At 40.9% G+C, this 22,118-nt stretch overlaps 3 protein-coding genes across 3 annotated transcripts in view; 1 reads left to right on the forward strand and 2 right to left on the reverse strand.

The window, feature by feature from the left end:
- Positions 1–11,226, reverse strand: part of cpsf2 (cleavage and polyadenylation specific factor 2) — a 16,392-nt gene extending 5,166 nt beyond the window's left edge. The window contains exons 1-14 of the mRNA XM_033647821.2: positions 11,081–11,226; positions 10,546–10,712; positions 10,299–10,458; positions 10,087–10,192; positions 9,864–9,993; positions 9,653–9,768; positions 8,885–9,072; positions 7,567–7,857; positions 7,284–7,384; positions 6,769–6,972; positions 4,617–4,769; positions 4,115–4,337; positions 2,073–2,390; positions 1–103 (exon numbers count right to left, since the gene is read on the reverse strand). The exon at positions 1–103 is cut by the window's left edge and continues 32 nt beyond it. Of these exons, the coding sequence (XP_033503712.1) occupies positions 1–103; positions 2,073–2,390; positions 4,115–4,337; positions 4,617–4,769; positions 6,769–6,972; positions 7,284–7,384; positions 7,567–7,857; positions 8,885–9,072; positions 9,653–9,768; positions 9,864–9,993; positions 10,087–10,192; positions 10,299–10,458; positions 10,546–10,694 (2,242 nt within the window). The 5' untranslated portion in view covers positions 10,695–10,712; positions 11,081–11,226. The remainder of the gene's footprint in view (positions 104–2,072; positions 2,391–4,114; positions 4,338–4,616; positions 4,770–6,768; positions 6,973–7,283; positions 7,385–7,566; positions 7,858–8,884; positions 9,073–9,652; positions 9,769–9,863; positions 9,994–10,086; positions 10,193–10,298; positions 10,459–10,545; positions 10,713–11,080) is intronic.
- A 143-nt stretch (positions 11,227–11,369) lies between these two features.
- ndufb1 (NADH:ubiquinone oxidoreductase subunit B1) lies at positions 11,370–14,410 on the forward strand. Its single transcript, XM_033648272.2, has 3 exons — positions 11,370–11,508; positions 13,683–13,827; positions 14,206–14,410. Exons 2-3 carry the CDS (start codon positions 13,688–13,690, stop codon positions 14,240–14,242), a joined length of 177 nt encoding a protein of 58 aa, XP_033504163.1. The 5' UTR covers positions 11,370–11,508; positions 13,683–13,687; the 3' UTR covers positions 14,243–14,410.
- A 48-nt stretch (positions 14,411–14,458) lies between these two features.
- On the reverse strand, positions 14,459–21,904 carry riox1 (ribosomal oxygenase 1). The gene is made up of 15 exons (XM_033648094.2): positions 21,768–21,904; positions 21,445–21,591; positions 21,185–21,324; positions 20,934–21,033; positions 19,082–19,195; positions 18,653–18,759; positions 18,460–18,567; positions 18,214–18,248; positions 17,605–17,783; positions 17,184–17,288; positions 16,868–17,009; positions 15,250–15,370; positions 15,030–15,129; positions 14,866–14,952; positions 14,459–14,681 (listed from the first exon to the last, which is right to left on the reverse strand). The coding sequence occupies exons 1-15, from the start codon at positions 21,852–21,854 to the stop codon at positions 14,622–14,624; spliced, it is 1,632 nt and encodes a 543-aa protein (XP_033503985.1). The 5' UTR covers positions 21,855–21,904; the 3' UTR covers positions 14,459–14,621.
- Positions 21,905–22,118: the final 214 nt, after the last annotated feature.

Raw genomic sequence — 22,118 nt, forward strand, 5'->3', positions numbered from 1 at the left:
GCACTCCTCCCACAAACTCGGCCTGGATGCCCTCTCTCAGCAGGACCTGCTTGAAGTCAGACAGGCGAGGCTCGTTGATGAACACCGACTGATGCCCTGGAATCTGGAGGGAGAACGGCAGAGAGCGCCAATCAGACTGAGCGCTGTCTGAATTGCTTTTATGCCCTTGTGGACACATACTGGTGGAATCATGTTACAATCCCATCTTAATCAGAATCCCATGTTGAGTGATTAACTCCTCTCTGTGAGTCATGTTGAGCAACCTGTCTCCCAGCCTCCTCCTGGAGTTTTCGTGCACCGGCTGCAGCAGCTGACGGGACGTAAAGGTCATCTGTTGCCTGTACTATTTCATTAACTATTAGTCGTCTGCATGACTGCAAGGACTCTTAAAATGAGGTTACCTGTTTTGTTCATAGTTGCTTCAATTACATGTTTGACCTTCACTGTACAGAATGATGTATGTGCAGAGTTTGACACCAGAAGGCTGTTTTCACATTAATCTGCTAAATGGGGCAAAGTTCCTTCCCGCTCATCTTAAATCTGAGTTTACATGGAGGCCAATCATGGTCCCATAGGTGTAGATTTTCAGGGGTGACACAGTGTACTTCATTATTTTACACACGTGCATTTGTCCCTTCTAATAAAAACATGAAAGTAGCTGAAGTCTTTTATTTTGAAGGATCACTAGAAAGTGACTAATGGCTTTAGTTTTGAAGGACTGCTAGAACACTACTCATAGACGCTACAGTATGCCTTTGGTAAAGTAGGTGCTACTGCAGGACGAGTCCTGGTGGAGGACTGGTGAAAACAGGGCAGGAGCTCCAACGTAGCCGTAATTAGCAAGAGAATAAAATAATAAAGTCGTGTATCTTTTAGCATTTCCTGACAGTCCATAGGCTACTGTAGGCTCTAGTTGTTTTGTCCTATAAAGGTTTAGGCGTCTTTCATTTGACTGGCAGCTCTGTGTCAATGTCTCTGTGTCTCTCAGAGACCTGATGCTGGGTTATGTGTCTGTCTGACTGTCTGAATTTCATGTAATGCACAGCAGACTGTAGGGCAGATCGATTTTTTCTTAAGATAATATGACTTAAATGTTGAGTTCTCAGAGAACACACATATGTAAGATATGATTTTTGAGTGTGCAGAATGTTTAGAATATGAGCAGACATCTTGCTGAAACACAAGCTATTAAAGTCCAGAGATGCAGACATGAAAGAGGGGGCGCCCAGTGGCTCAGTGGGTAGAGCAGGCACCCTGTATAATGGCAACATACTTGCCACAGCGGCCACAGGCTTGACTCCAGCCTGCAGCCTTTTACTGTATGTCGTCCCCCCATCTCTCCCCACTTGACGCTTCAAACTGTCCTGTCATTAAAGGCAAAAAGCCCCCCAAAAATAATCTTTAGACATGAAAGAGGAGGGAAAAGTATGCCTACATGTGTGTTGACTCAGCAGGGATAACATTAAATGAGAGAAGTTGATCTACAGGAGAATAAATACTCAAAAGCAATGCAGTGTCTGAGAGTCTTCAGAGAGTCTTTCTTCACTGTATTACATTATATTGTGAATTGTTACCTGATTTTTGTGTTTTTCGTTGCATAAACAAAGCTATTTCTCATAAATTGATGCAGGAAAATTCACCAGAATGCTGAAAATGATGTGTTTGGTGCTCAAGATTCCTTGGGAACAACCCCCCCCAACGTTGAAACAAAACCTACACCCTTGCATGGTCCAATAACTTGCATTAAGGTGTCATCCAGTGAGAATCTGCCTCTAATTAAAGTGGGAGACATCTTGTGACCAGCACTTAAACTTCTGAAATGAAAATCTTTGCATATTCATAGATTGAGGATTTGCATCAGGGAGAAGGAGTAGATGTAATTTTTATTGTGGTAATTAAAATCTTTTAGTGGAGAAAGAGACAAATTATTATTCCAAGCAGCTGTGGAGAGAATCTTTAAGCTTACTAGCAAAAAATATGACATTTAATTTTCACACATTTCCCCAAACCCCTCAACTAATATTCAGAAATAATATGTTATTGCTGCAAATTTGCTGTGTTCCCAGCCTCACCTCGTGTGGAGGCAGTGGCTCCAGTGTGGGAATGACATCGCTCTCCTCAGACACCTCCTTCTCGTCTTCCCCAAACAGGTTCTTCATGGCGCGCTGTGCTGCCACCGCCGTGGCATTTTGGTCGATGGCGAGATCGGTGGCGACCTCCATGGCCATCTCGGCGCCCTCCTCGGGCTCGTCTTTGACGCCCTCCTCCAGCATCACGCCTGTGTCCACCTTCACCACACGCATGTCCAGCACGCCGTCGATCCAGGCGAGCTCCGTGTCTTTGGCCTTGCAGAACTGCAGGGAGCTCACCAAGGAGTCTTTCAACCGCACCTTTGCAATGACAAGATGAGACAAGATGAGGACATGGGATCCTCATGGAAGCTTTATGCTTTGCTCAATAAATCAGTCTTACAGCTGTTAACTTATTGGCTCAGTTGCTATGGAGATAACAAAGACAGATTTATCAGGTTTTACTGTTTCACAGAAGAATATTTCAGACTTTTGAATCTACAGAACACATTAAAGCTCCACTACAGCAGAGTTACTTCCAGTTTTTTGGTTAACATTCTTTCTCAAACAGAGAATGGGATTGTGGTCAATAGTCAGACATAATCCATTGCCACGGCAACCAGATTATTGTTTTAGCGTATGTGTCAAGGCAATATTGCATGGACAGTGACAGCAGTCTCTTTAACACTGGTCATGAGATGGAGGATTTTCGACAACCTCCTTCACCTGGAGGAAATATGAATGAATAAGAATCTTTTGTTAGCTTCTGAATGACGACTGCTTGACGGAAACACCACCTAAATTAAGAGTTTTGATAGCCAGAAACCAGAGAAGTAAGTCTCAAACTTGTGATGCCATCAAGTATAAAGTGTGGAGCTGCTCCACAGACAATAAATGGGAGCCTGATTTGTTTATTTTCTTTTTTATACCCAAATTAGCTTTATGTTATTGTAGTGTTCTCAGTCATAAAACAGAAAATGTACCCATATACTCAGATCATTCCCCTGGGTGCTCTCAGTGTCATTTATAACAGCTTTCCCAATTTACTTTCTATGGAGCAGCTCCAGAGATTTAGCATTCTTGTTTTGGGGTTCGGGAGAGAGTTGTTCATGTTTACTTATATTTTTGGACTGTCTTAGACCATAGGAATAACATGTATGATATTTAAAAATGGGCATAGCTCCCCTTTAACTTTTTAACCGACAGTTAATGCAGGCAACTACTTTGTTTGCTAGTTAATAAAATATAATAAAATCAATAATTATTTCCTGTCAGTTTTTAATGAGCTTTGCTAAGTAAGTTAGTCATACTGTATATTGGCTACTTTGTATCAAACAGAGCTTCAGCTGTGGGGTTTCATCTCCCTGTTGGCATTTATTTTGCCAGTACCATCTGGTCTGTAGATGTTAAGTTGCCCATATTAAAGAAACTTAATAAAAAAGTTTTACAGTGTTATGCTGGGTCCAAAAACTGAAGAAACAATCCCACACAATCCCAAAACACATCTCACTGTCTTGTTTTGTCTGTGACTCGCCACACAACCCAAACTACACTCTATATGCGCTGCAGGTGTTGCCAGTAAAGAGATACATTCAGTGGCACATCTGCTCTGCGAATGGTCCACATCAGTCTTCAACGTAGCCAAAATAGTTAAGTTGACTAGCTAGCTCACAACGATGTTTATCAGTTTTGCTGCTCCAGTGCAAAGAGGCAGGACAGTGCAGCTTTGCAAGCTTGGAGGATGGCGAATTTGCAGCTTCTACTAGAGTCATTCGTCATCTTCCTGTTTTAGCAACAACGTTATTTTTGTTACTTTGAGCACAAAATGAATTTATTAGTCAAAAAAAATATATGGCGACCAGTGCGGCTAATTAACGTCATCAGAAAATGACTCAGGAAAATATAAAACATTATAAAAATGCCAAAATACACTGGAGTGGGGCTTGAAAGGGATAACATGATGACTTGCGTACAATGACGCTGTAGCAGGCAGAAGAGGAAAACTAATAAGCTTTGATAAAACAAAAGGTCTTTTCTGAGCTGACCTGGTAGATGTGTGTTTCACTGGTGGCGTCCACAGTCTCCTGTAGCTTGGGCGTGTAGACTTTGATGTCCTTGCTGAAAGCCTTGCAGGACTCAGCCAGGTCGAGACTGGCTTCCGGCGGCCCGTGAACGATCACCAGCTGTCTAGGCTTCATCTGATTAATAATCTTCTTGATGGAGTCGCCATCAGAGCGACCTTCGTAGTCGATGTAGGTTACCCTCGCTCTGTAGGGGAATGAAGGCGGGATAAAGCTTTTTAACATTGTTAAACACCAGCACAGATGAGATTTCTTGATAGACTTGTAATTTATACAAAGAGGTTTGCTGAGTGGACATAAGGTGCTTTCCAACAACGCTTAGCCTCAGTTACGCTCTTTCACACCTGGAGACCATCCAGAACACCACAGCACTGAACTGATCAGCTCCAGTAGCAGAGTAAAAGGGAGGCGAGAAATATTGGGAGCTTAAACCCGCAGAGTTCTTGTCACAGAGAGAATCACTGACCTAATTTCAAGATTCTCAATACTGGAGATGCATTTGGTGGGAACAACAGAGAGATCCTGGTCCATGGGCTCGTCCCCGTTGGTTAACCCAGATTCCAGTTTGTTTTTCTCCTCCTCTGTAGCTTGTAGTTCAGGAACCAGAAATTCCTCTAGCCTGTGAAAGAAAAATAATGGCCTTACACCAAAGCAGTTTTCAAGCAATTTGCCTGTCTGAGACAAGTTTACATCGTTAGAATAAAATCTTGATAGTTTTGCTATGATTGTGCAGCATTCCTGTGATCACGATCATCTGCTGTAAAGCCCAGTTTAATTTGCAATGAGACGAAACTGTTTTAGAATGCTGCAGAAAAAAAAGTTGCAGCGGTGTGAACTGGCCGTTTGAGCTCGACTCAAGCCGGCTGACGGTGTCACCTGCATCACAGCTGGTCAAGTCGCCGGCGGCTGGTTTCAGAATGTAAGGCATATCATCTGATACAACAGCCAGTTGGCATGTAGTGAAGTCTGCTGATTGAGTCAAAATGACTGTCTCCATCCTCACTTATGCCGGTGTCATATGGTGGGTCTGCTGCTGCTCACTGTATGTGCTTATTTCTCCTCACACACACATGTTCTCATTGACTTGCTAACTGGCGCTGCTTACTTATATTATGTTTTATTTTTTTCGCCGTTTCATCACTACTACAAATGCAACTGTAGCCAGTATCTCACTATCACTATCCTCATTCATATTTTAAGAAGCTACAAATTATATTCAGCCACAAAATCAGCCTGAAAAGCTGGAAATCAGAATAACAGTACAGAGAGTTGTTGCATAGAGATGATACACTGTCTCATCTAGTTGCATTGGTGTGAAATAGCAGGTTATTTAGAACGTTGCAGAATGACGCATTGCAAGTAGCTGCATGTTTCAACTTGTCTCGTCTTGAATCTTTGGTCTGAACTGGGCTTAAGCTGGTTGTAAACTCAGTCAGTCTTTTTCTTGCCTTAAAGCTTTTAGACTTGGCTCATGCAAATTGTGAAGTTCAATGACTTGAAAATTGTCAACAACTAACAGGTGCGCTCTCTTCAGCACCAAACAGGAAGCAGGAAACCGGGCACACTGTATGCATGGACGAGACTCAGAAAAAGGCTCTTTTGTACTGTGGAAAAGGAGGAGAAACTGGTGGAGTGACCAAGACTAAGAGTTTAACTCTAACTTAAGGGTGTACCTGATCCATCAACCTGCACTTATTTTAGAGAGAAATATTAATTTTTGAAATGGTTTGCCACTCATTTCCAGGTCCTCCTCTCGCTAAAATAGCGCAGCCAACCACTGGAGGCTGGTGGCAAGTTGAAGCGGCAAAATCCAAAAAGGTTGTACGCAAACACAGTTTATCTTTAAAGATTATATTGATGCTGAATTGACAAGAATACGGTCAACATATGATGCATTTAATCTTGTGTTTCTAGGGTTTTGTGTTTTTTTTTCCTGACACAGGAAGAATTGTTAGTATGTCATATTTCTAAAAGGGAGTTTGGTTTAATATTTTCCACCAGGATGAGGATGGGAAATAATCTGAAAGGGAATCTTGTTGTAATTTTGCAAATAGTGACCTTGCAAGATCCCTAGTCTTTGCAAAATCTTATAGTGTACCCAAAAAAGCAACATTGTCTTTATCAGTGGGAGGGTGTCAAACTGTAATCTTTAAAATGTCTTCTAGTGCAGTGGTTCCCAACCAGTCCAGCCACGAGGTCCAGATTTCTCCCTCGTCATTAGTTCAAGGTCCACACTGTTTAATATATTCATCGTCATTATTGTGTTGGACCATGTTGTTGAGTTAGTTTGCCGTCTCTGTGAAGAAGCTGTCTGTAAGTACTCACTATACGGCAGGAAACAGCACTTCAAAATAAAAGCTTTGTGGCGGAAATTCACTATATTTGAAAATAAAATGTGTTGTTTTGGTTTTTTTTTACAAATTTGACACATTAACAGGTCACTTACAGTCCACTCAGAATGGACCCACGACCCACTTTTGGACCGCGACCCACCAGCTGGGAACCACTGTTCTAATGTGTGGTAGGCATTATTGATGATGGCAGCAAATACAGGTCAGTGTACTTTCCCTGTATCCTCTGATGTGTAACCTTGCGTTCATGTTTCTGTGTTGTATTACCTGATGATTTCTCCATACTCGTCCCATTTGATTCTCTCTTCATGTGTGGGGAACATTGGATAAGACTTTTTGGCCTGTTTGAAGAAGCTGCCTTTACGGCTCCCCTCGCTCTTCATCATCAGGTCGTGGTGTTTGGTCTTCACTGCAGCTGGCTGATCCAGATCGTCATCCATATCACTCTCGTCACTCGAGTCTACATCCACCCTGCAGGCGTATGAAATAAAAATCAACTGCGTATATACGAGTCAACAACTGGTTTTTGTTGATTTGAGTATAAATGTTGTCTCAGAGTATCATGACTCATCTCCCACTTGCAGATTTCCATTTAAATAGCCTGTTTTAAATATGCAATCTAGAGCACCATTTGCATTTCTGTTGGCTTTTTACAGAATTTCCTGTTTTAGCTTTTAACATACTGTTAAATTCTATGAATCAAATGCTTTGTTCCACCAACAGGCATGAAAGAGACATCCAACCGTCGAGTACTCAGAAGACCCGTCTCTATTTCTACTTACTCTTTTGCTTGTTCAAGCTTTTTAGCTGCTTCTTTCTTTACTTTCTCCTTTTCAAGGTATTCTTCCAGCTCCTTGCCTTCCAGCTTCACTCTTTTCCTCACCTGTCATCAGGAGAAAAATGAAGGATGGATATGGTGCAAATGATAGAATGACACATTTTGTTGTTCCCTCAGCTGGGGTCTGAATGTGAGAGACAGGAGCTTCCCGTGGGGCAAATGCTGCAGGAAGAGATAAACCCAAACCCTCTGTCATGGTGAATCAGCATCGTGACTGCCGGTCTCACCTCCAGATCCAGCATCGTCTCTCCAGGGTTGTCGATGAGGTAGCGGGCCAGGGTTCCAGGAGTAGTGCGGTAGGTCAGGATGACGGAGTTTTTGGCGTCTTGGCACCACTGGATGAAGAGTTCTCTGGAAAATCCAGACTCGAGGTCTGGCTGGCTGCAAAGCACCACCTTGGGGCTGGGAACCCGGGCCAGGTCTGCCAGACTGTGGCACAGGGTCAAGTGACGGAACTGGAAGGGGTTGTTTCTCTTGTCCTCAAAACACCTCATGAGCTTGTCACTCATCCACTCCACCTACAGAGAGACAGTCGATTAACAATCATGACTGGTGAAAAGCAATTTTATGCACAGGGTTCCCACACATTCTACCAATTAATTTCAAAAATATTTCCATACTATTTTTACCCTGTGACTCCATTTAAATAGTTTAAGATAGGTTGACCAATATAGCCACACAGCCATAGTTTGTTATACACACACTTCCCTGGCATTTGGGGATAAGTAAACTGAAGGTGCTTTCTACTTGCTAGTTAGACATTCCTGCCATATGCCCACTGCCAATAGACAAGACGGGCACATGCTAGTACTTTGCAAAACGTCAAGGCCGCACCCCTTTTTGGGGCATAGAAAACCAAAGATCATAGAGACGGATTATAGCTTTGATTTTGAGTGTGAATGCCTTGGTTAACCTGCTAAACAACGGCTATTCAGCATCTCCCTGTTTCTCTCCTAATGTGACAGCAGGACTGATGCAATGCTGGTCTGGTCTGTGTGTATCATGTGACAATTCTACAATCATGCAACGCAGCACTAAATTTGGAATTAGTAACACTAGGAACACATTTGTGATTTTCATGAGCACCTTTTAAACAATACCCTGACAATGTTTTCAAGACTTTTTAAAACATTCATTTAATGTCAAACCATTTCCAAACCTAAAAACAGTTCTTCTCATTTCAAAACTTTCCACAAGGTGTTTTATGCATGTGTGTAATCCCGAGTGGTTTGATCGACCACTTGGGATGCACTTTTTCTGACATAATAACATCTTGTCATAATTTTTCTTATCATAAATAAATTTATAGACATATATAAATGCCCAAAATAATATGCTGTCAACACCGGACAAACCGAATACCCACCCAATCAACGAATATCCAAACAGTTAAATATTCGGTTTCAGCCCTTATAATTTGCTGTTACACCGCTAAATCAATGGTACTAAAAATATTATTGTGAACATTTATTGTATCTGCCAAATAAAATGCTGCCAAGATCAAAATCGGAACAAATATCATAATAAAAAACAGTGACTTGATACCTGGGACTTTGAGAACTCCACCACATTATAGCTGACATTGTTCAGCAGAGCTAGTGGGTAGACTCCAAGCCCAGCGTCCTTTGTCCTCCAGATCTGGTCCAGGAGCTGAGCCAGCTCCAACACACGCCCAGCTGTATCCACGGCAATGAGGACATTACCGTCACCGCGAAGGGTCTCCATTACATTTGCTGCGAGTAAAGAAAAATATAAGAATATCAATGGAATATCTCTGTACAATATACACAGCATATTTTTTTGTACTTCGTACTGTGAACCTCTGTTGTTGTCTTGAACAATTTTGCACATTTCTGCACAAACTGCCACCTCTAAAAACTGCACTGCTCTTTCATTTTTATTCAGATATACTGTATTTATTTGTCTAGTGTCTTTTTTAGTTTTACAGAAATAGAAGAGAGGCTAAGAAGAACAAAAATGTAAGGGATACAAGGGAATATGTCATGCAGTTTAACCCTTGTTACACATAAATGCTAAAAGTTTGAGATGCAAGAATCTGAAACACAACAAATTATCCTGTTGTTTTTCACACAGTATTAAACAAAAATAACAAAAAGAGAGGACTTTAAAAGACAAGCTGCTCCTTTGAATTTCAATTTTGATGTTGAAACAGTACATGATTACATGCTTCACTTGTTAGACCAGTGGGACAAGTGATTGCAATATTTTCTAAATGATCACTAACTCCATTGAATAAATATAATCTAAACACATAAATTACCACTACTATTAAGTCTTGTGAAGATTACTTACTGAGAAGCAGCTCATCTCTCTGTTTGCGACGTGGCTGTACATATGTAGCATTAAAGGAGTCTGTGATAAGTAAATTAGGACGACTAATGCTCTCCAAGGTGCAGCCGTTAAGGTGTCTGGAATAAAAAGACAAAATCAAACAGGGAATGAATTAACAGCCAAATAAAAAAAAACTAATTCCATTTCATATGAATGTTCTGTCTGTGCTCACATCTCTCTCTTGTGGTTGAAGTCCACAGCGTAAACAATCTCCTCCTCTCCGTCTTTCACAATTTTCCAAATAGTACCTCCAATCATGTGACCAGCTGGGAGAGGAGTGATGGAAAGACCGTGTCCTTTCCCTGTCAGGTAAAAGTAAAGATATGAAACACTTTAGTAGCTGTGATACAATAAATGGCGGTGACTCCTCCTATACGTGTCTGCAACTAACTCACCTTTCAGATTGACAATCTGAGAGTATTTTAACTGCTGGATTTTATCAAAAGCGCTGTCCACATCGTCGAGGGTGAACAGTGTGAAATCTTCACTGTTGTTTCGTGACTGAGTGGAAAGAAGGAAAGGATTAAGAAATCAATGCTAATCATGCGATCAAGCTCTATTAATAAATGACTTTACATGCATGACATTTCCCATTCCCTCTTCTTACTTGGTATAGATCATACATGAACATCTGCCCCATCTTGTAGACAGGGATCGTAGCATAGATAGTGCAGTTCAGACCCAGTTTCCCCACAGCATATGGCAGAGCTCCCAGGTGTATGGGGTCAGGGTGGGAGAGGAGCACGGCATCGACCTGATGAACATACCTGGAGGGGAAAGTGGACATCACACTTGTTTTAAGTCACAGAAAAGGTGGAAAGTGAGGTTATTAGACAATGGATACCAATAGTTACCGTTTCATTGCGTCAATGATGTCCATTGAGAAGTTCTCATCCCAGCCACAGTCCAGGAGGAAGCGGAATTCATCCACCTGCAGCAGGTAACAGAGGGCAGACTCCTCCTGAACCCCTGACACGGCTGTCAGCTTGATAATGGACGTCATTTTTCTTCAGTTGTTTCTCTGAAAGTACAATTATGTTGGCATGAGGTTATGCTAGCCGCTCTAATACAATGGCTTTCAATGACTTGGATCATTGAATCCAATCACTGTCATTAACAACAAAACAAACAAAAACATGTTTCGATATTGAATTGAAATGGTACTAGACAACAGTTGCGTAAATGAAAGATGCGACTGGCTCCTCCAGAACTAAGTAAATTACAAGTAATTAAAAGAAATGACAGTTTGGTTGCTAGCCACAGCTAAGTCGCTCTAGCATAGCAACAACGCTAACAAAGTACCCGGCAAAGTCCATTTAGTTAGCACGCTAGCTACATTTAGCTTGTGGATGCGAGTGGCTTGTATCGACAGAGGAAGATGCAACGTACCAATAAATATGTGATAATATAAATTTCCTCTCGTTGAAACAGAAACACAAAAAATTGGTTTGCTATAATTCCAACGTTAAGACATTTTGGTTAGCGTTTTTAGTACACACTTGACTGGCGGACATGTTTGTCGCTGCATCATGTGTGAAAGGTCACAGGAGCGTACCAAGTTTTGAGGTGTCAATACAAAATAATTTTATGACAAAACACCGAATACTTATTTTATCGCACTGTATTTTAATACACATACTTAAATATTTCGAATTAATATGTTGTAACTCATATTATAACCCACAATAGCCAATACGGTAATAATAGTTGTTTTTATTGGTCAAGTAACACCGTCGTGTTTTCCATAGTTGGTAGAGTCCAATGTCCTCTGCTTGGTGAGTGAAGAGCTGAAGGCCACGGCTTGGTGTAAACAGAAGGTAATATTTTACATATTACAACAGCTTGTCTCTTCATTATTGCATTTATTGTACTGTAACGTGTTACCTGTCCTAAACACAAAGTAATTATTGCAACCGAGAAACCATTCTCGACGAAAACCTGACAGCTTAGGCTGTTGCTAATGCTAGCTAGCTAGCAAACCGATTAGCCAGTCAGTGGTTGTGGTGCAGAAAGTTTGTGTCGAAGTAGGTAAGACAGCTGTATCTCCAGCATTTGTAGCTCCATTTTATGGGTATCTACAGTTAAATGGTGAAATGATTCATACATAGTTAGAGGTAATTGTTGTGTTATACTCGCTGCCGTTACGTATAAGGCAGAGCTGCTTAGATAAGTCAGTTTATCAGGATTGGAGAATACCTTGACCTAATAGCAGTTAGCTCAGAGCTCTGCCAGACAAACATCAGCAACAATAATTATTCTAAACAACCCCTCACTCTCTATTATGTCCCTGTCAGCACAGAATCTAAAAGGTGTCCACACAAATACGGTCGCACAGGACTAAAAACACGTGTTTAAATGCTGTCATTACTTATGATTTGTTATATAATTTTAGTTTTGCAATACTTGGGAGTTTCATATGATTACTTTCAGACAGATTCCACTTTTTCATATTATTATAGTCATATTTAGGGCTGCACAATTATTCGAAATATTATTAAATTGCAATATCCAAACCGCAGGAGCTGCAGTTATCTTAATGAAGGTGAAATGTGCCACAACGTACCATGATAAGTGAAGCACGGAGATGCTACAGAGATGATCGGCCTACAAATCATATTCCAGACGTAAAGGAACATGCTTGTTTGGTACAGACTCAGTGGTGTATGGAGGGTGGATACATACAACCCTCTTTTTCTGGCTGTTCACAGTATACCCACCAAACAATCAAAAGTCCTTGAAATACATGTACATGTTTACCCACTTCCTCCTTGGTAACCTACCCATCTACCTAGTGGCACACCCACCTCATCAGCTAATATTAGACCACTGTGCAGACCCCAGCAAAAATCACATCATCATTTATATTTCTTTCACTGAAAATAAAATGCAAAATGTGCCATTCTCACTAAAATCGCAATTCCTATTGCCACAGCTGTAAAAAAAAAAAATCACAATATGATTCTTAATTTTATATACTTTATTAAATTCAGTTTTTTCACTCTGTTGTCAATTACACACAGGTCCAAACACAGGCATGCACAAACAGAACCTATACATGCACTAAGTGGAGAGATGTCAGAGTGAGGGGGCTGCCCATGACAGGTGCCCCGAGTGACGTTGGGGGGGTTCAGTGCACTGATTTCAGTGTCCCTGGACCAAATCCACAGATGTTTATTTAGTGCCTCGCAGAGCAACCCATTGGATATGGCTTAGGTTATCTGAATCAGGTTAATTGCCAAGTAGGTCTTCATTTACAAGGATTTTGCTCTGGTGTATTGGTGTAGAACATAAACATAGTAAGAGAAAATTAATCTAAAAAACAAGTATTGCAAAAACCAAAGAGACATAAATATATGACATAATTAAGTTATAATCAAAACATAGAAAAATAAATAAATAAAAGTTGTGCAGAAATGTGAAAAAAATGTACCAAGGAGTGGCAAGAGGTTATTCAGCACATGTAATAGCAAGATAATGTAATCCTGGCCTTGTGTCATGGGTACATTTATGTATTCAGCATGCTTTGCAATGTCAGTGTTGCACTGGTTTGTTACAATAGGCTGTCATTACCAGATCTGCACTGCAGAGAACCTACAAAAAAATGTCCTGAGTTTGACTAGTGATGTCATACTTTTTAAACTTACTTTAATGATTCCAGTCTAAACCATGTGGGGAATGATGCAGGACCACCACTGTTCCACCCAGCTTAGTCTTGGCAAGTGCTGGAAACATCATTAAGTCCAAACTGGGGGAAAAGATTTCCGCACATGCTCTGATGAAGGTCCAACAGACTGGAAGCTCAACAATAAAGTGAAACACTGCATAGATGTAAGCTTGCGTAAATCTTTTCTGCAACTGCAAGCATGTGGGGAATAAAATGTGGCAGCATCAGTCCCCTCTATCTTACTGTAAGCATAACTGTTTTAGATCAGAGTATAAAATCAGTGCCACCGAATGTGTATGACAGTGTGTCTTCTGCTTATTCCTGTAGGAACCATGGTCAACTTTGTAGCACTTGCCCGGGAGCATTGGGTGAACATCTTGGTGCCGATGGGCTTTGTGTTTGGATGGTACCTTGACAGACAGCAGGACCAGAAGCTGACGGCTTTCAGGAACAAAAGTGCTTTGTTCAGCAGGTAAGGATAAAAAGCAATCTCTCACCTAACAGTAAAGCAGGTCCCTCTAGGTTGTCAGTGAATTAAGGCTCAGGTGGTATTTGTTCCAAAGTTGTTTGATGATGATTCTTCCAACTTCATACCCCTAGTTTAAACTAATTACTATGCATACAAGTCAGCAGAATGCAGGTGCAACACTCAGCGAATAGCTTCCCAATATAGTTAGTCCACTTTGGAAAACCCAACCAAACATTTATTAGATGGCACCCTAAACATAAAATGTAATTTGCAGTTTTTATGTTTGACTGTGATAGCAAGCATTTCAAAAAAAGGTATCTAACAGTCACTGCTCCTCTGAATGTAAGCTTATTCAAATTTGTGACATCTGTTCTCTTTTAGGGAGCTGAAGCCTGGTGAGGAGGTGACCTGGAAGTAGATTCCCCCTACCTGTAATGTGTCCTGCTGTCATCTGTGGTGTGAATGACCCTCAAATCAGAATATTTAAGAAGATTCCTGTATCTCTGTTTTTGAGTTGGATCTCCCAATAATCTTTAATTTTTTGAGTTGCATCAACTGATAATAAACATGCCCTTTCTCGACAAAATCATTTGGTACTTGTTGGTGATTTTAAATACATAACACATGACATCACTTAATTTTCAAATATGGTTTATTTAGTGCTGAACAAAGAGCAAAATGAGTTAGCATAACAATACTTGAGACAAGAAGTCTTTCTGCTATGAAGACCTTTTATTTTATACAAAGGTAATTTGAATCTACTCATGCAGTCAGCATGACTGAAGAATCTGTGGCCACTACAGAGGTTCTGCAGTGTGGATAATCCCCCTCTCAAAAAGCAGCTCAGCTAAAGCGATCTGTGGAGAGAAAAAAACATGAGGAACAACTCAAACTGCTAATTTCACATCAACACAACCTCAAATATGAATCATGGAAATGTTAGATGGCCTCCCCTCTCCCAAAACACCACTGCACAGAGCAGAAACAATGCCTGACTGTTCAGTGGTGTCACATCTCAGCACAGATCACACAACAACGCACCCTGTCCTCCGCAGAATCACATGGGAAACTTCCTACTGTCACAAATTTGGGATATGAATGGATCAGAAACTCCATGGCATCTGTGTGCTGAAAGGAAAACAATCATTAGACGGTGACAACATCTTTGAGACACCAAGTGATTTTCGCTGATCCTCCAAATTTACCTCTGCTTTTATTTCAAAACTCTTGGGCTCCTCTTTGTGGTACACTCTGGAGTTGTCTGTCGTGTAGTAAAGATGAACAGCTTCTCCATCACTGCATAACCTGGGAAGACAGAAGGCTAAGCGTCATTGATTTCTCTTGACAACATACAGTCAAAGACAAAATACTCCACATCGTTAACAGTCAATTCCAAAACTGCTGTTCGTGCAATACAAAAGTTACCTGGCACATCCGGCACGCAGGAGTCTAACTCGGGTCTGAGTGGTGATTTGTGCACCTCCGTCTATAAGCTGCCCGCCCTCCCACCTGGTTGAAACTCCTTGCACACTGCTGGCCAATTCCTCTGAGGGAGATGGCATGAAATAGTTAGAGTCAGAAGCATCACATATCCTGAGACTGTCCTGTTCAATTAATTTTTTTTCTGAATTAACTGAACTGAAAGTGAGTTAATTCCCAGGCATCCCTCATGTACAGTTAAGGTCAAAATTATTAGCCCCCCTTATGAAATCAAATAAAACCCTTATCCTTCCAATGACATGGGCCATAACCTTAAGTGTTTATAGTTTGTGTGTGTCCGCAAGAACAAAGACAACATCTGCATAAGGTCAAATGTACATTTTTATTGGTTTGCTGAACTGAAACAAGAAAAAAGCAAAAAATGCAATGGTCAAAATTATTAGCCCCCATGTGATTTTGTGCTTTCAAAACAAATTAACTGGGTTTGAAACCACACCTGAGCAGTCAATTAGGTTTGAAAACACACCTGAGCAATCAATTAGCACTGAACCTTATTTAAGTGACTTCAAGAAGCAGAGTTAGTATCACTTGACCACTTGAATGAAAGGGATATTCCAGGGTTGCTCTATAATCTTCGTAAGAAGTAATATCATTATGCCAAAAAGCAAAGAAATCAGTCTGGACCTCAGACAGAAGACAGTGGATCTTCATCTTCAGGGGGAAGGATATACTGCCATTTCCAAGCATTTCATGGTTTCTAGAACAGCTGTGCGTTGCATCATTGCAAAGCACAAAGAAACAAAGTCTGTTAAAAATAAACCTGGCCGTGGTAGAAAACGCAAGATTTCCAAAACTTTGCAGCGAAAAATAATCAGAGATGTCAACAAGAATCCCCAGACCTCTGCAAAGATGATTGTTGCTGAACTGGCTTCCTCTGGACTTGATGTTTCACGCAAGACTGCTGTGAGGGTTCATCATCGTGGTGGACTTCGTGGTCATCGTGCAAGAAAAACCCCATTGCTCTCACAGTGGCACATTAAAGCCCGACTGAATTTTGCCAGAGACAATCTGAAACATAAGGGTGAGTTTTGGAAGTCTGTCCTTTGGTCTGTTAGTCAAAAACTTTTTTTGAAAGACACCAAAATCAAGGTTCTGGAGTGGCCCTCTCAGAGCCCTGATCTCAATCCTATCGAGAATCTGTGGAGGGAGCTCAAGGTTCGGGTCCATGCTCGGAGACCAAGCAATTTGCATGATCTTGAACAATTTGCCAAGGAAGAATGGGCTAAAATCCCTCAGGAGACATGTGCCAACTTAGTTAGAAACTACCAGAAGAGGTTGTTGTCAGTTTTGGATCAGAAACGCTACGCTATTGACTATTAGTTGTTAGAGGGCTAATAATTCTGACCATTGCATTTTTTGCTTTTTTCTTGTTTCAGTTCAGCAAACCAATAAAAATGTACATTTGACCTTATGCAGATGTTGTCTTTGTTCTTGCGGACACACACAAACTATAAACACTTAAGGTTATGGCCCATGTCATTGGAAGGATAAGGGTTTTATTTGATTTCATAAGGGGGGCTAATAATTTTGACCTTAACTGTACCTGGTGTGAGCATGGGAGGAAGGCAGTCATGGAAGAAGTCTCTGGCTTTCTGATCCACGGCAGCATCGACCGGGGCGTAAGTTGTTAGCTTCTTCATCAGAGTCTCGATACGTGTGAAGAATTTTGTCCTGCGTGGATCGTCCTACACACACACACACACACACACACACACACACACACACACACACACACACACACACACACACACACACACTCATTAGAAGGACTTGAGTCATTCGTGAGTAATCATTGAAAAGCCAAGGATGGTGATGGCGATGGAAAGTGGCATGGAAATACAAAGCAACAGCTGAATTACCTTGTCAGAGTTCTGCACTCCCATATATGTCAGGTAATCCAGAGGTAAGCCCTGTCTGAACACCACATCCTCCTCCATTGCTATTTCCAATGCTGCTGGAACCACCTGAGAAAAATGGCAGACAATGCTTCAAATATGGATGTTGCTGCGAAGACGGTAGGAATTCTAAATCATGGATGCTTTACACATCTTCAACCTGGCAGCACAGATCTATACAATCAGCACAGTTTGAAGGTGGACACCCAAGATTAGTGTCACCAATTCAGTATCTAACCAAATGTCTCCCCCTCTCTTCCTGATACATGATGTTGAATAATGTCCAGACGTCATAGTGAAGTTGACCTTTGACCACCAAATTCTAATCAGTTCATTCGCACATGTAAAAGCTTTCATGTAGAGAGCTTTGATCAGAGAGTATCACCTTGTGCAGCAGATCCCCCCAGCTGTTCTTCTGGTAAGAGGAGATGGTGATGTGGAGCGAGTGAGCATCTGGAAGGCAGTCGCCCTGGTGGATGAATCCTCGGGGGAAGTAGAGGAGATCCCCGGCCTCCAGCACCACTTCCAGGATGGGCTTTCCGATGACTGCCTGATCAAAGTTTTCTGGAGAGGAAATGCAAAGCAGTCACGGCTGAGAAACAACAGCTGTCTGCGAACACGGTTTACCAGCTCAGAGGATATCATGAGAGGGTAGCAGAAATGCCTTCCCCTTGAGTATGTGAATGTCATCATGAATAATAACTGTATAAAGATTTGATGATTCGTCCATAGTAGTGGTTTAGATATTTTTGAAGACCTGAGAGTCTTTCACTGACTCCAGGAAGTCTGAAGGTTAAGATACTGCAGAGGATGTTTGCACTCCAATGTTAGACACAGCTGGGTGATGTGTGAAATGTTCTGTATAAGACTGAATCATTGCTCTGTTACTTTAAGTTTCCAGTATGTCTCTGTCAACTTTTTTGTTGCCCCAAGTAGGCGCAGTTTCACAGCAGTCCTAAGACCTGTAAAAATGAAATAAATATTTTTTACTCACCACTTGAAAATACAGCCAAGACCTCATCTTCTGTCCTGCAAAAAGTCAGAAAAACTACTTCACAGTGTGTCTCTCTGCATCAATCCCTCACTTATTTACTAATTTTACATCAAGCTATCGAGGAAACATTGTGAGGTGCACAGTGAGCAACATATGGTCAATGTACAGCATAAAAAGCTTTTCCAGCCCAAAACCCGTGTGAATTTAACTTGTGCTACTCTTAAAAGCTTCCTCGCTGTGTCTTACCTCGGGTTGTACACCCGCCAGTGCTTCTTCCCCTCCAGCTGAACCACAAACGCCTCAATGTCGTCATAATGTGGAGCAAAGCCTTGTGTTCCAGGTGGCGTCAGGTATCTGGTTAAAAGGAAAAGCACACGTTTAAAGCAAACTGATAGCATCTGGAAAAGTTTCCGTGGCGATTGCCGTCTCAAACACTTACACGTTGGCTCCTGCCATGCTGCCAAACTGCTCTTGGAGGATGGACAGCACGCTCCACACTGTGGAGGAGAACGCCTGGGGATTCAGCATGCGCAGGGAGCAGCCACTCTAGGAACAGAGATACGACAGTGACTACTAATGTGCCATGAGAGCACTGTGCAGATGGTACACTCATACTTTTAATGCACTTAAAGTAAAATGACTTCTAGCTTGCAGCACAGAATATATTAAAATGAATAAACCACTTCATATATATAAAAATACATCTAACTGCTTTTTGATGGAGGTGGTCCTGGAAGGTTTCAGAGTGAGGAGAAACTTTAATGATCTCCACTGAGGAAACTGGTGCAGCTACAGATGCAGAATCACAGTGATGGTGCGTTGTAAATAATAAATCACATGCTGTATACAAATCTCAGCATGGCCTTACCCTATAGAAGTCCCACACAGTGTACGGCAGAGCTCGCCCTGGAGGATTGTGCGTCTCCCTCTTGCCATCAGTGTAGCTGGTGACGTCCAGGTTGACTCCAAACTGAACATCCTCCTTAAATTAAACAACACAGACGCGTAGTTCAGCGTGACAGATCAGCTATCAAAGAGCATAATGCAACACATGATAAAATCTTACATGTGCTCATTGGAGAACAAATCTGGGCACATAGCTACTAGAAATAAAATAAGACTAACATCTATTATAAATCAATTCAAAACTATACAAAAAGGATATTTTTGGCAGATATATAGATGAGGAAAGGTTGTGTTAGAGGAATGCTTATTTATTTTACAACACTGGGTGGTATTTGGACGGTAATTGACCTGCGTTTATTACTTTATTTAATTGGGTGGTAAATAAACTGGGGATAGTTGTATATCAGTTGTAAATACATTCGGGAATCTGTTGAAATGATATAAAAGAAGTTTAAAAGAATAAATTTAAGAAAGGGGTAGGGACATATAAATTTTACTTGTACCTACAGTACTCCTTTTCAGACACTGCTATCTTTGTCTTGTTTTTTATTATTTTTTTTTAGTTTTTGGTGTGACATAAAGTCATTCATTCATTCAACAAATAAACAGGAAATGTACAAATAAACAAAACACCATAATAAAACAAAATTAGGCAGCTCTTTTTCACATAAAGGAGCAATAATATTAACTTCCTGTTGTGTTTCTTTCGTTATATAAGTGTTTAAAAATGAAACCAAATTTCATAAAACCTCCTGTATTATTATTTGTCTGTGTGATTACAGATTTAAATGTCAATGTCGGAAATTAAAGTTAACCATTCGCAAAAATCAGGCTTTGTACAACTCTTCCAGTGGTGGAGATCAGTCCTTGAGGTACAAATAAAGTCTGCCAATGCAAGTCTAACTTTTGGTATAAGAGATATCTCCAATTAAACCCAACTTTTGTCTTGTCAGTTATGCGCCCAGTCACCAATACATTTCTTAACTTGTTTCCAAAGAGGAAAAACATCCCCACATTAAATAAAGTACCTTCATTTTTACACTTTCATTCACAAGTCCTATGATTATAATCAGAGCTGCAACAATTAGTCCATTAATAGATTCATCAATTGAGGAAAAATGAATTGGCAACTGTTGCGATCATTATAGAAAATGTAGAAATTTAGTCTTTTTTTGAAGCAAACATTTGCAGATGTATTGCTTCATAAATATGAAAATGTAATACTTTTTTGTGTGAAATCTTGTGTTTAATTATGCGCCTTCATCATTTGATTTGAGCCTGTTTTGGGGTGAATATAAAGAGGATGAAAAGATTATTTGTGATTTCCCTTCACATTTTTTAGCGGTGGACATTAGCTGCCTTAATAAATCTATGCTACAATACGTAATAATAAACTGAACAGCTTTGGATTTTTGGACTGTTGGTCGGATAAAACATGGATGGTCGTTTTCCAGTTGAATGTATTGGTGGTTTGATCCCTGACATGTACATGTGGAAGTGTCCTTGTGCAAGATACTGAACACCAAACCCCAAATTGCTCCTGATGCCTGCGCCATCGATGTGTGACTGTGTGTGAATGTTTATCTGATGAGCAGGTGGCACCTTGTATGGTAGCCTCGGCCATGAATGTATTAATATGTGTGTGAATGGGTGAATGGTGCCTATAGTGTAAAGCTCAAGAAATTATCTTTTGTTGCAGCCATAATGATAACAATAACAACAATAATGATGATAACATATCTGGCAAAATCCAACACAGGTGGGGAGACTGTAAATAAAGTGGTGATGGATGAGGTGATGTTTCAGATCCTTACCTGTCTTAATATGCGATCAAACTCTGCCGTGGAGAACAGTCCCTTGTAGTAATCTGGATTTTTACGTTGAACCAAAATGGGCTTCTTCTCCCACACGTCCCTTTGGACGGAGAAAAGATATTAGCTGCTGAATATTCCAAGAAGAAGAGGAGATCTTTTGGTTTTCCTGTCCTGTTGTCATTTTGGATTTAACATATATATATTAACTCTGAATGCACAGACAGAAAGACTGCAGACACACTCATCCATACTTGAAGAAGGTCTTGGCAGGGATGGGGTTGATGAGCCACTGGAACAGCTTGCTGGCTCTCTCCCTGCTGTTGTTGACTTTAGTGAGGTCAGACAGCAAAGCATCCAGAGCCTCCCCATCTCCATTCACACACTCCTCTTCCTGCAAGAGAAAGAATTAATACTTTAGGGGATTTCAAAAACAATGCGACTTTTCATGGATGTGAAATTAGCACCCTATGGCACCTATCTTAGTATCTTTGCAGCAGGTGCACACACTCACCTGTGTTAATCCCTTTGGGCTCTCCTCTCTTTGTGCAGCCTTCATGAGCTTCTTTCGCATCTTCTTCCTGTCAGGCTTGAACTGAGCTTTACCTGTGTTCACCTTGTTGGCGCCATTCTCCTTTTTCCTCTTCTTCTTATCCGCTACCTGGAACACCACACGAGGTAAACACAGGGATAAACACAGTGCAGATACACAGTTAGCCCGAAGAAGTGAAAGGAGAGATAGCAGGACTGTGCTGGACTCAGTAACTTACAGTCTGTCACAGAGCAGAGCACGAGCCATTAAACCAGATTACGTCACATTATTTTAATATGATCTACCTGCAGAGGAGACTTGGTGACGGGAGCAGGCACGTCTGTTGTCAAGGTTTGATACAAAGCAAAAGCTGACATGTGTTTTCGCTCCATGATCTAGATTAACGTCATCACCCGGCGACTGCTGGAGTCTCATCTTCTACGGCTGTATTATGTACAATTGCGCGCTAACGGGCTCACTACTGCCACCTGTAGAGTGGTATTACAAGCTGCAGCCCACTCAAGACTTTATATTATATTATATTATATTATATTATATTATATTATATTATATTATATTATATTATATTAATTGTCAAGTTGTTTAACAAATACACGCAAACAAACAAAAAATAAGAACACAAGAACACAGTAGGG

Source organism: Epinephelus lanceolatus, chromosome 13, assembly GCF_041903045.1.
Source record: "Epinephelus lanceolatus isolate andai-2023 chromosome 13, ASM4190304v1, whole genome shotgun sequence".
In the NCBI taxonomy this organism is placed as follows: Eukaryota; Metazoa; Chordata; class Actinopteri; order Perciformes; family Serranidae; genus Epinephelus; species Epinephelus lanceolatus.

Excerpts from the sequence above, each read along its gene's own strand:
- ndufb1 (XM_033648272.2), top strand. The coding sequence starts at position 13,688 with ATGGTCAACTTTGTAGCACTTGCCCGGGAGCATTGGGTGAACATCTTG. Across the intron at positions 13,828-14,205 it reads AAAAGTGCTTTGTTCAGCAG|GGAGCTGAAGCCTGGTGAGG; the intron begins GTAAGGATAAAA and ends GTTCTCTTTTAG.
- riox1 (XM_033648094.2), bottom strand. The coding sequence starts at position 21,854 with ATGGAGCGAAAACACATGTCAGCTTTTGCTTTGTATCAAACCTTGACA. Across the intron at positions 19,196-20,933 it reads TTGATCGCATATTAAGACAG|GAGGATGTTCAGTTTGGAGT; the intron begins GTAAGGATCTGA and ends GTTTAATTTAAG. Across the intron at positions 18,568-18,652 it reads AGCATGGCAGGAGCCAACGT|ATACCTGACGCCACCTGGAA; the intron begins GTAAGTGTTTGA and ends CCTTTTAACCAG.